The sequence below is a fragment of the Leuresthes tenuis genome, unplaced genomic scaffold (genome assembly GCF_036924035.1).
Source record: "Leuresthes tenuis unplaced genomic scaffold, fLeuTen1.0.hap1 SCAF_7, whole genome shotgun sequence".
Classification (NCBI taxonomy): Eukaryota; Metazoa; Chordata; class Actinopteri; order Atheriniformes; family Atherinopsidae; genus Leuresthes; species Leuresthes tenuis.
In genome coordinates this window covers 11,872,104-11,884,220 of record NW_027325361.1, presented here as the reverse complement: position 1 = coordinate 11,884,220, position 12,117 = coordinate 11,872,104, and the positions used below count along the sequence as shown (strand labels likewise).

The following is a 12,117-nucleotide window of genomic DNA, read 5'->3' as shown; positions in this document are numbered from 1 at the left end:
TGGCAGGCAGTTGTTTTTTTTATGTGCCTTTGTTAGGCTACAACTGTAAAGCCTCTACATGTAGATGAAAACGTGTGAACATCTACTATAGAACGGCAATCGTGACTATGGATTGAACTAAACTGCTTGTTCAGTCTAATTGTCCTTTGTCTCTGCTAATTTTTTTTGGATTTCTTTGAATGCCAAAATGGCAATTCTTATATTCTCAGTGAAAACAATCAATCGAGAAAAGATTAAAGATTTCTTAATGATTAGCCCTGGAGAGACTTGTATCATATTATAGAAATGTGTGAAAAAAGAACAAATTGAAACGAGTAACTAAAACTGCACTAACATTGAAAAAATAATTACTGCTGTTTTTTTCTATCACTAGCACCCACATCTCTCCTTCTCTCGTCCCTTCATCCCTCTCTCCTTCTGTCTTTGCTGTTTGACTGCAGTGTGAGTCACGCAGGCAGCCTCTTGTCTGGCAGACTCTACAGAGACACTGCTGAGCACCATGGTGTTGTTCTCCTAGGACAACGTTATGGTACTCGCCAGGTGATGGTACTGAGTGCTTTTAAGAGAGCTTTTATTCGAACCTACTGCATTATTTGTGGGGGTAAGGGTGGATGGAGGATATGAGGAGGAATCTGGAAAGGCAGCATCAGGACAAGGAAGGGAGGACTAATCGTTTTAGGTCTGAAAAGCTGAGCTGCAGCTCAGTCGGGGAAGTCTGCATGAGAGGATGAACTTTGCAGCAAAAGGCAGAGTCGCAGGATAGTTGATGTTGGTTAGGTGGGATGTGTGTATGCAGTGTATGAAGTGTGTGTGTGCTCTGTGGAAGGAGATCATGCATCTCCCCAGGGGTTTGATTGGTTCACATTCTACGACCTTGTTTGATCCACAGTCTTGAATTATCATTTTAGCAGCAGACAGTTTTCTCAACTTTAAACTGGGAGACTAGGATATGTAGTTTGGTAGCTGTGATGTTGTAAGTAAACTTTCAAACAAAGGCAGCAAAGGTTCAGGTTGACCCCTGAACACGATCAAGTTGACCTGTAAGTCTGCTGTTACTTTTTACCGAGGAGTGCAGCTTCATTGCCTCTCGGTCTGAAGAGGTGAAGTGAAGGCAGAGGAGGTTTCTGTCCACAAATATGCCTTGTTATCCCCTGGATTTTATTCCACTGCAGCGTTTTATAAAGGTCAAGGAACTCAGTATTTGAGTTTCAGGGAATTAATTATTATTTTCGGATACATAAATCATCCATTAAAATTCCACAGCACATGTCATAGATAAATGCAATTAAGAGAGCCAGGATTGGCTAACATATTTTCTCAAATGTACAACGCAGCGGTAGCGGAAGCTCATTCACTTAGAAAATAGTAAATAACAGGTAAAGTAACCTGCCGGTATATTAAAACAGGATCACTCAAACGGGATGAGACCTGTGTGTGTACTGTGTGCCGAAGTAGTCCTGAATTTTATTGGGAAATTGGAAATGTAGTACATTCGATGAAATGCACACTCGCTTATCAAAAAAAGTCATGGATCATCTCTTCATTCCCTATAAACTCATTGATTTCTACTCTTTTTATTACATGACTAACAATCCACAGATTCAGACAGCTGTGGGGTTCTCAGCCACGTTTCCAAAGACCGTCTGGCAAATAGATAAAACTGATTAACTAATAAATTGTTGATTAAATTACATCAGATGTGTTCTGCTAATGGCATCGGATTCTGCTGGAAGCTCAAGTTACAGTCCAGAGAGCCACGACACTGATCACATGAGGAACATCCAAGAGAGGCACTGTTGGTCCTCTATTTCCCACCTTGAGCCTTTCTATATTTCTTTTGAAAGTTTTGTTACAGAGCGACTGTATTTTCTCACTCTTCACGGCTTACCGTTGAAGTGAAGGACTTGCCAGACACTGAGTGGTGTGTACATTTTGGGTCTTTGATGTCTGTAGGTTAAGTGGGAATTAGCTGTTAACTGAGGCAAGCCTGTTCTGCTCAGCTTACATTGTCAATGGATGGCTGACAGTTCATGCCGTAGAAATGTTATTGGATTAGTTTTCTCTTCTGACAGTACTTCAGTAACGTGACAGTGATTTAGTTGATTCATTGTTGAGTGGTTTACTTTCAGGACACACGCTCTCACATATATGTATACATATATATATATATATATATGTATATTTGGATATGTAACACTTACTTTGATAATCCCCAAAGCTTTCTGCCAGCTGTTTAAATATGTAAAAGTTCAAGTTATGCAAGAAGAAGTCCCTGGTATCCAGCATTAAGGGCCTAACTGTAAATGTGGCCTAAAAGTAAGAATTCTCTTGGTGTATGTGTGGACGTGCCACCACAGCTAACAAGGCAGTCTGTGGGCTGCAGATATTCCATATTGTGACCATTGTGTTGTTAAATTGTTTGCCTCAAAGCTGTCAAAGACCTCCTTTTGAGTTTTAGTACATCCACTGCAAAATTAGAATGCAATTTGTTGATATGGAGCACTTTTGGGTGCTGCTAAGATTCTCTCTCATGCTCAGTTCTGAATTTCTGCTGATTTGGGGAATACTTTAGATTCAAGTACACGCATAACTTGTGCCTCATGGACATTTTAATTTATATAACAAAAGGCAAATTGACAGACATAATATATTGTACATATGCATCCCCAGGTTCAACGATAAATATGACTTAATACACACAAGTAGATGGTTCTATGGTAAGTAGTTTTCACAGGTAAAAGACTCGACTCTACATGTTCCACTCGAGTCATTTTCAGTCAGGCCCTTTTGAAATGTTGCTTTTGTTTTGCTGTTGTGACATAAAGGATTAAAGTTAAATGTTACGAGTTGCCGTGTCATTTTTTTATTTGAAAAAATGACCAAGAACCTCCTAAGTAAGCTTAATTCAGTCCAAGCACAATGTAACTTTCATTCTGAGGATGTGCAGTCTGCACAAGCCAGATTTACACATTCCAACATTGCAGTGAACATAAATTCAGGGTTATTTGAGATGAGTGGGATGTCTTTCATGTGCGCTCCCCTTTGCATCCCAGTTGTCATGTCTTTCTTTGTAATACTAATCGCCTTATGAACTAATCTCTCTAACAGGTATGTCTTTGTTGTTTCATTTTTTTCCTTTGCTGTGCCGCTGCAGTCTCCAACCAAGTGGTATATGAAGCTTGTGCCTGTAAGTCAACTAATCACTGCTGCGCTCATTCTGTGTGTCTGTAGTGGCCGTCTTTCCTCCCGCCTTTCTCTTCCTGTCACCATTGCCGAAATTTTATTGCATGTGTGTTGTCAACCTCCAACTTCAGTTACATAAACACAGATTTTCTCTGTCTGCTTCTGTTTTGATTAACAAGTGATTCCATGCTGTGTAACCATGTGTTTTCACATACAGTAAATAATCAGCGCAAATCTGTTGATTGCATTTGATTGCTTTTTTTTTTAACTGCTGCACGTAACACTGAGTTTACTAAAAGCCATATAGACATGAAGGACGTTTAGCTTACAAGTTTGCTTGTATTTGCTGATGTGAAAGTCCTTGTGGGTACCCTTGGGGAATCACTGAATTGGTCCCAGGGGATTAGTCAGAAAGAAGAAAGGGAGAAAAAAAAATCATTTACAGAGATTGGATATCTGGGGGGCATGAAATGCTGACAAAGTTGTCCTTTACTGAATACTTCTGACAAATCCAATGTTCAGAGATAGATTATTTTGGTATTTCTATTACAAGGATAAAACAATAAAATCAGATCGCAGCATCCAGACAAAACAGTGACTGGTTACTCTTTTAACAGCTGTTGTTACACATTCGCCCCCTCGTGAAGATTTCTTTTCTGTAGTTGAGACATTTTACTAGTAAGGCTTCAAGGCTCCAGATCAGCTTAATTACCTTCCTCCTTGATTAGATATAATGAAGCCAGGCTGTGTTTTAAAGTGTTTGTTGCTGCTTTAAAGCATAGCCGTTGTAAGGGTGGCTTCATTATGCAGGCCTAATTTTTCAGCCATTGTTAATACATGAAAAAGAAAAAGAAACAGGACAAATCTGGCCCAGCAGTTGCTGCAGATGTAAACACGGTAATTATGTGCAATCCATTTTGTGTCATGGTTTTATATGTCACGCAGGCCCGCTATAGGAAGGAGCAGGCCTCAACCGAGCCAGCTCCCCAGATCCCCCCAGTGGACAACCTGCTGAAAGACAGCACAGACGGCTCGGCCCTGGGTGCTCTGCTGCACTTCTACTGCCCTCAGCTACTATCACTAGATGGTAAGGAAACAGGAACAGTAGGTGGACAGATTGATCAGTTGGACAGCATTGTTGGACATACATAACCATGATGAATCAGCAGAGGGAAATATAGACTTTTGACCAGATAAATGATCTTAGCGTGTCACTTAAGCTGATGAAATTCTTTGAATGACTTTCTTTTGTACTCAAACCAAAGCAGCGGTGTGATTCTGCCCATTTTCAACACACCGCGACTGTTTTTGTTCTGGATTATATTTTTACAGAAACAACAATTCACATTTTATCGTCAGGAGGGATAATTACTCTGGCTGTGCACATTTCAGCATCATTGTCTCTCCTGCCTCTCGGTTGTTCATTTAGCTGATTGAAGATCAGTCACTAACAATAGATCCAACATATTCACATTGTATTAAGGGTTAAGCCTGTAAATAGAGGTCAAAACACATTCCAGCACATCAGTTACCTGTATGCAAATCATTTACCAAACCTAAAAAAAATAATCAAAGTTTACAACAATCAGCTTTGTTTTCTCTTGAATATATCAGCTCACACCTCCTAGTTGATGACATTAGATCGCTCTCATGATTATTCAGACTTTCTCTGAACTTTGCTCTTATTCCACCCATTGTTCCATACCTAGTCCCAGCCCACTTCATGCCTCTCTGTACATAAACAACCACCATCAGTACGGTAAAAGCTACTGAAGTGATTGTTTAATCACTATCACCCTGACACCTGATGGCTCCCTCTGTCCCCCCAGATATCTGTCTGAAGGAGAATATGACTCTGGCTGATCGACTGTACAACCTGCAGCTCATACAAGACTTCTGCAAAGACAACCTCAACAACTGCTGCCACTTGAGTCTGGAGGACATGCTCTATGCCTCCAGTACCATCAAGGTAAAGAGCATGCGAGAGCTTTTGTTGGTCTTTTGTACATATTGGAACGTTGATTGCAGCGATTTTGAAAACATGTTATTTAGAAAATATGCAGGACATTTTGGTGAATTTTGCTCTTCCTTTTGGGTTCATTGTTAGGACATTCTTGCTCCAAAATAAGCACTCTTTACTTACTCTTTAATTACCAAACTGGGAAAATGTCTTCTGGATGTAATTCCAGTTCAAAGTGGTAGCTGAACAACAACAACAAAAAAAAAACTAAACTTCTTGCTGGTATCCTTATTAGTTGGCACAATATAACTGAGTTAAGTTGTTTTACCAAAACACTGTTATTTTGTTTTTACGTTTTAATGCAATACAGGTAAGAAATCCATATAGTGTGGTTGCATCAGGTCAGATGCGTTAAATGAGAGAAGAGAAATAAGTGGGACTGTAGGCCAGTGTAGTGAGTCATGCTGTGGAAAAAACATCTCAGTCCAAACTGTCTCCTCCAACCACAAGCTTGGAGAGACCCATAAAGCCTGCTTTCCCAGTTACACACTCTTTCCATTTCCTTCTTTAGGTCATTAACCTTTCTCTTCTCTTCTCTTATTCTATTGTATCTTTTACCTAATTCTTTGTCAAGTTTGTTCCTCTTATTAACTCTTTCTTTTTTCACTGGTGCCTTATGATTATAAGGGATTTTCTTTTTTTGAAAAAATGTCCTTATTCTCCTGTGGTCTCTTAATTGATATCCGTCTCTGTGTGACAGACAAATTCACTCTATCCTGCTAATAGCCCAGTTTACATATACTTCAGTTCCATTATATGGCCATGCAGCCACTGTGTTTTGTGATATGTGCACATTTCTTGTTATGTCTCTATGCCTGGAGTGCATCTGTCATAGAAACCGCTCCTGTTTTTTACATTAAGCATCCTCCCTGCCCTGCTTTTCTTTCTTCAGCAGGTAAAAATATACAATTCTCACTTTAGATTGGCCAATTAAACTTGTAAAAGCTTAATTGTTTTTAATATAGTTGACAGAGATTTAGTGGAACTAGAGAGTTGTGAATTTCAAGGTACTCATAAAAGTTGTGTGACTCGTATGACTGTTTCGTTCCCTGTTTTCATATCATATTCTGCTGGCCTTTTTTTTGTGTACACATGCTTCACTCATGTACATGTACAGGCACACAGCACTTAGATTATTCTAAGGGTCTATATTGATTCAAAAGCAACAAAGGGGATTCAGTTCATGGTGAATTGCTGCGTATACATGCATTTATGTTGTTGCCTTTACGGTTAGGCCAGTTACCACAGTGTCTCAAACAGTCACAGACACTTTTTTTTCCCTACATAAAATGTTCAATAGTATACATGTGGATAATATAATAGCTCCTCTGGTGTTGTGATGTAACTGTCCTTCCCCGCTGCTTGTTTTGTTCCTTTTGAGTCAATCAGTGTGTTATGCCTGAGAGCTGCATAAACACTAAGTTGATCTGTCAGGATGGATGAACTTGGCTTTGCCTTAACTGTCGCCTCAGCATTTCCTCAGAAGCCGGACTGTTGCTCTCAGCACAGGCAGAATGCAGGTCACTGAATGGACAAGCCTCAGTCTAAACTGACTTAACATGTGTCTGATACCTTAAAAAAAAAAACAGTTCAGTCCAGAAGTGATAAACTTGCCTTGCAACACTAAAATGCACTGACTAGTAGTGCAAATCAGCAAAACGGCAAAGGAATGGCTCAGTGGAAGCAATGGTAATATTAGTACTGATTGAGGTATATTATGATCAGTATGTTACATCATATTTGAACGACAGTTTCATTTTGCACCAAACTGCAGGCTCTCTTGCACCAAGCAACCCAAAGCATGCACTTTTGAGTGAAAATAAATAACGATCGAGTTGTGGGAGCAGCCAGCAGCATTATTTTGCTGACACGGATTTCTGGAGTGATAATGTAGTATATAATATCGTGTCCCAGCTGGCCAGAATTGTTGCCTGAGAGAAGCGGCACAATACAGCCAGAATTGCACAGAACCAGTTAGTCTCTATAACCTTGACCCAGATTCCAGACGGGCACATCTTCAGTGGCACCGTCGCACTAATGGAGACCTTATTATAGAGACTGAGCTGAGACATTAGAGGGGAGGCAAAGTGAGAGAGATGTTGAAGGGGAGGAAAATGGGAACAGGAGAGAAGAAACAAAAGGGAAGGATAAGAGTGTGAGGCAATTAAAAGACAGAAGTGACTTAGGGGGGTGGGGGCACTGTAGAGGGGCACTGTCTGATCAGTTAGACATACCCACTGACACACAGCCTTGACAACTACCTGTGTTTCTGTCATTGCTCATCTACATACCGTTACATTATTGATGAGTTGCTCATTATATACATCAGGAATACCCTAATAAAAACATTTTAAACAATTCTCCTCATAATGAGAACATCTTGAGAGATGTTCTCAATTAAGATGTTATCAATTAATTTAATTAAGTATTAAGTCATAGTAACCCCCCAAAAATGATAGCTTCAAGATAAATAACTGTGTATAATATATATATATACAGTTAATAATGTATATATGCACTCCAAATGATCAACACTACTGTCAAAACATTAAACATTCCTACCCCGATGTAGCTCCTGTAGGGGAGACAATCTAAGAGATATCATCGGTCATTCAAAGAACTCAGATGCAGAAAATTGGAACTTAACATGAGGCTTCACATTGTGAACATTCAACACCCAAGTCTGTATCCTCACGCACCCACCTTCACACACCAGTCTGTTCACATCAGATCAGGTGTGAATATGTAGAGCACTACACAGAGAAACTACCTTAGTGAATGGATGTGGTCACTCCCCTCTCACAGCAGTTTGCTTGTTTAGTAAAGACAGGATTACTCAACATCATGTTCATCATGCCTCAATAAAGGACAATACATTAGCCCCCAGAACCCAGCCGCCAAAGCCGTATATTACATTGTGTAGGGCCACTCTTTGCTAATGGGTTCAGGCCAGTCAATCACGTCAACCCACTCCCATTTAATGGCTTTACCTTTAATGAATTCACAGCTCATCTAAATGACCATCTGTGGATACAGGGAGGAGAAATTAAATTCACCATGCCTGTTTTTTTTTTTGTTTTTTTTTTCCACCAGGAGCTTCGTAGCAAACATGCTGGGGTTGCCCTCAAGGAAGCAAACTAACACACTTACTGTAATTTATCAGCTGCCTTCTCAACATGACTACCAGTCATTTGTCCATAATCTGACTATTATAGATGGCAGTAATATAGAGCAGCAGCTCCACGGTGAGGTTTCATCTGCCAAAAAGTAGCATACATTGTTAAAACTGACCTACTTGCTCAAGAATTATTGGTTTGGCTGCTAAACACAAACTGATTTCTCTGTTTAATTTAAAATGTAAAGCATTAAATGTGGCTGACACGTGCAATGATTGTTGCTCTTGAATAAACTTCACTACCTAGATCACCAGGCAAGCTCAAGTAAGAATACCTATTTTCTGTGTTATGATTGTATTTCATCACTGGGTTTTCCAACATTAAATTATGGTGTTATCAGGTCTCTCTGAAGAGATTTCTTTTTTTACTCTCACATAACTTCAGGTTTTTCAGTGGGTGACTAGCAGCAGCTTGATAAGCTTGGAAGGAAATGAAAGATGGGGTTTTCCAGATCGGAGTGAGTCTAGCTGGCAGGCTGACAGCCGGTAGACCGAGATCCTTTAATCAACCTTCTGGCCCAGTGATTGTTGAGATTAATGCCCTCTGAATGCTCAGTGTGTGGCTGGGCCTTGTCTGTTGCAGATCTGAATAACATAATTTTTAGGGTGTGCATGAGTGTTCTGTCATGTGCATTTTGATGGATTAAACCGATACACATTGCCCTTGCATTTGGGTGTTTTCACCATGATTGCGTGTGAAGCACAGAGGCATGCCTATCCCTGCAGAGTGGATTAGCCCGCCTCCTCCTTCGACCAACTACAATCAACTCTGAGCTCTCATCCCGCACCACCAATCAGGTTCCACTCCTCAACCTGGGAGTCATACACTCAAATGTCCAAACAGCCTAATCTAGCAATGCTGCAAATCCAGCAGTCCACGAGGTAGTAGAGCAAGTGAGTGGGGAGATAGGTGTGGCAGTGGTGCAGTAGTTGGTTGTTGAGGGACATGTGTGAGTGCCTGCTTAAGGATGGTATTATACATTTAACCCTCACACCTGGTGTGACAGTAGTAGACAGGCAAACAGATGGGAAAAGAGAACAAGGAAGGTTTGATTGTTTTCAACAGCCGGGTCAATACGGATAAAAGGAGATCAGTCCATCTTTCTGTTTTTGTTGTTTTTTTGTTTGTTTTCCCTTTGCCTGTCTTGTTCTCTCTTTTGTTCATCATGGCCATTGAGGAATGCTTCAAATGCTGAACTCACCTCAAGGTAAACCAGATGGTTTGACTTAGCATTAGTTAGTGATTCTAGTGATTAGGATTAGGTGTCTAAAGTATTGTTAGGTCCTCATGCTAAGAGTTCAATTTGAATGTAAAGTTGATAGATGTTTTTATTGGCTTAATTTTAACTACTTCGATAACAATGTGCTATTGCTATCACAAAAGAATATGTTTTAGTAGCTCTGCACACTAGGATGTGGGTAAGTACAGGCATGCAGAAAAAGATAATTGTAAAATGCTGCAGTATGAACTGAAGCAGGCCAGTGTCACTGATGTTAATTGCCTCTGCCCCTCCTGGTGTGCTTCACGGGCTGCAGTTTAAGGGCTTAAGAGGTGTCTGTATGACGCGTGTGTGCTGGCGTTTGCTTGGCAGAACAAAATGTTGCTGATGAGGTGAATCGGGCATCTTTGGAGCTGAGCCATGCTCTGCCTTTGTCTGGGGACCATGGACTGAGGGCAGAGAGAGGGTGTGTTTCCTCAAGGTCGTTCCTGCTTCATTGTACTCACTTTGCATATGTATGTGTGTGCACATGAGCAGCTGTGAGAGTGGCGCGTTCACAGTTACAATGCCTAATTAAGCAGAGCATTTAATTGAATATTGAATCTTAATGTACATTCAAGAGGCATTCAGAAAATTATTAATTCAGTTTCTAATGCAAAATAACTTGCCCTTTAGTGGAAGAATTTGACTTTTGGCTGACACTTTTATCCAAAGCGACTTACACTTATGTCCCAGGTAGGCATGTAGTGGTCTTGTCTAAGGACCCCCACTGGATCGGGGTCAGGATTCAAACCCCGATCACCCACATGAAAGACAGCAATCTTACCTCTACACTATCCAGTCGCTTGTTTTTTTCTTTGATTAATTTTTATTTTTGTTGTTATAGCTGAAAATATTAGATATTATTTTTTAAGTAATGCTAAAAGGGGCTAAAAAAATCTGTTACACTGGTTGAATCAAGGTTTTTTTTTTCAGGAACAAATATAGTGTAACCCCATTTTGCACCCAATACAACCCCTTTTTACCTTTGTAAAAGAAAATAAACAGCAGTTGGGAAGATGGAGACATACCACTGAGGGATAAATCTCCTTCCAATGGTTATTTATGCAGTGCAGTGTCCTCCAGCAGTGTCCCCTCCCACTGTATACTGACCTCATTCAGACATGGACATAACTTGGACATAATTTACCCAGTCTCATTCAAGTTGGCTGGTGGGTGACTGGTGGGAGAGTCGTCCTCTATAATACAAATGAGGTTAATGGCTGCATTGCTCCTGTTTACTAGCACAGGTTCTGATACTATTTACATTATCATGTAAGTGGAAGATTATTTTATCAAGCCTGTGAAAAACCATGATGATGATTACATTAGCTTAGCTCGCTGAAGAGAGTGCCCTGGTAAATAACTTCCCTGCAGTTCGACCTTTGAGTTTATGTAAAATGCCATGTAAAATGGAACAACGTTGAAGTTATTTGAGCACACTGGAAAATTGATTGTTTACTGTACTAAAAAGCAATATTGATTCATAGTGGAGAAATCACAAGTCTCATTAGTAGGGATCGACAGTGACACCTGCTGGAGAAAGAGATGTAATGCAACTAATATGCTGTTGGGGATAAAGTGTGGCTGGACATTCAGAATTGTATTTATTTATTTGTCAGCAACAGTCAAGTCTCTCTTTAAAGTATCTTTGATTTAGTTGATTAGACATTACTCAATATCGTGTTTTTAATCTTAGTACTGTTTTCTCTACCAGAGTAACTACCTGGTGTTCATGGCAGAGCTGTTTTGGTGGTTTGAGGTGGTCAAGCCATCTTTTGTGAAACCAAGAATGCTGGACAATGAAGGCACAGGCAAGTGTAAAATTGTAAACCTAGAATTTGATTTATAGTAGGAATAGAATCAATAGTGTCTTGTTTGTAATGAAGAGGGAATAAATAAAATAAGTTATAGTCCTAACTCAGAAATATTTGGGTAAAATTGTTTGTTGCATTGTTAAAGCACAGTTTCATCATTAGTTTCTGTTGTATCAGATTCCTCTTCATTGTTGAAGAATATACCAGTCATCCCCATCTCCAAGGCAACTAAGAGAAGTTTTATGGAACGACCCCCAAGTCCTGAAAGACCCAGGTATGTTAGTCCACATATTCAGTGTTAAGTTTTGTGGACTTTCAAGTCAAATATAACAAAATAAAAAAGTAATGACTAACACTGGAAATCCTGATGGATGTGTCTCTTTCTGCCTCTCATTCTCTAGCTTACCACTCCGTCCCCAGCCTCGAAACTCAGGTTATTATAATGATCTTGACTAAACTAAAATTATAGTATTAGGTAGAGATATAAACATATCATTACTTGTATTGCTTGAGTTTTACTTTTCTTATTTATGTAATCCAGGAGAGATCAAGAGGTCAACTTCAATGTCTTTTGTTGATGGCAACCTTGGCACATGGCCCAAAGAGAAAAGGTTAGTAATGCTTTTGTCCTGCTTCTGTGCTGCTCAAATACAGTATTCAGTC

The 12,117-nt window shown here is 39.9% G+C and overlaps 2 protein-coding genes across 5 annotated transcripts in view; both read left to right on the top strand.

Annotated features, from left to right (window-relative positions):
* The window catches only part of nr5a2 (nuclear receptor subfamily 5, group A, member 2), a 220,539-nt gene that overhangs the window by 198,935 nt on the left and 9,487 nt on the right, over positions 1-12,117 (top strand). The gene's annotated exons all lie outside the window — the stretch shown is intronic.
* camsap2a (calmodulin regulated spectrin-associated protein family, member 2a) overlaps positions 1-12,117 on the top strand; it is a 40,810-nt gene that overhangs the window by 20,184 nt on the left and 8,509 nt on the right. For 2 of the 4 annotated variants that reach the window (XM_072389332.1, XM_072389331.1), the window contains exons 5-11: positions 3,155-3,187; positions 4,129-4,270; positions 5,013-5,152; positions 11,355-11,451; positions 11,632-11,728; positions 11,856-11,887; positions 11,996-12,065. In XM_072389332.1, coding sequence (XP_072245433.1) covers positions 3,155-3,187; positions 4,129-4,270; positions 5,013-5,152; positions 11,355-11,451; positions 11,632-11,728; positions 11,856-11,887; positions 11,996-12,065 — 611 coding nt within the window. The remainder of the gene's footprint in view (positions 1-3,154; positions 3,188-4,128; positions 4,271-5,012; positions 5,153-11,354; positions 11,452-11,631; positions 11,729-11,855; positions 11,888-11,995; positions 12,066-12,117) is intronic. The other 2 variants (XM_072389334.1, XM_072389333.1) reach the window with 1 other exon arrangement.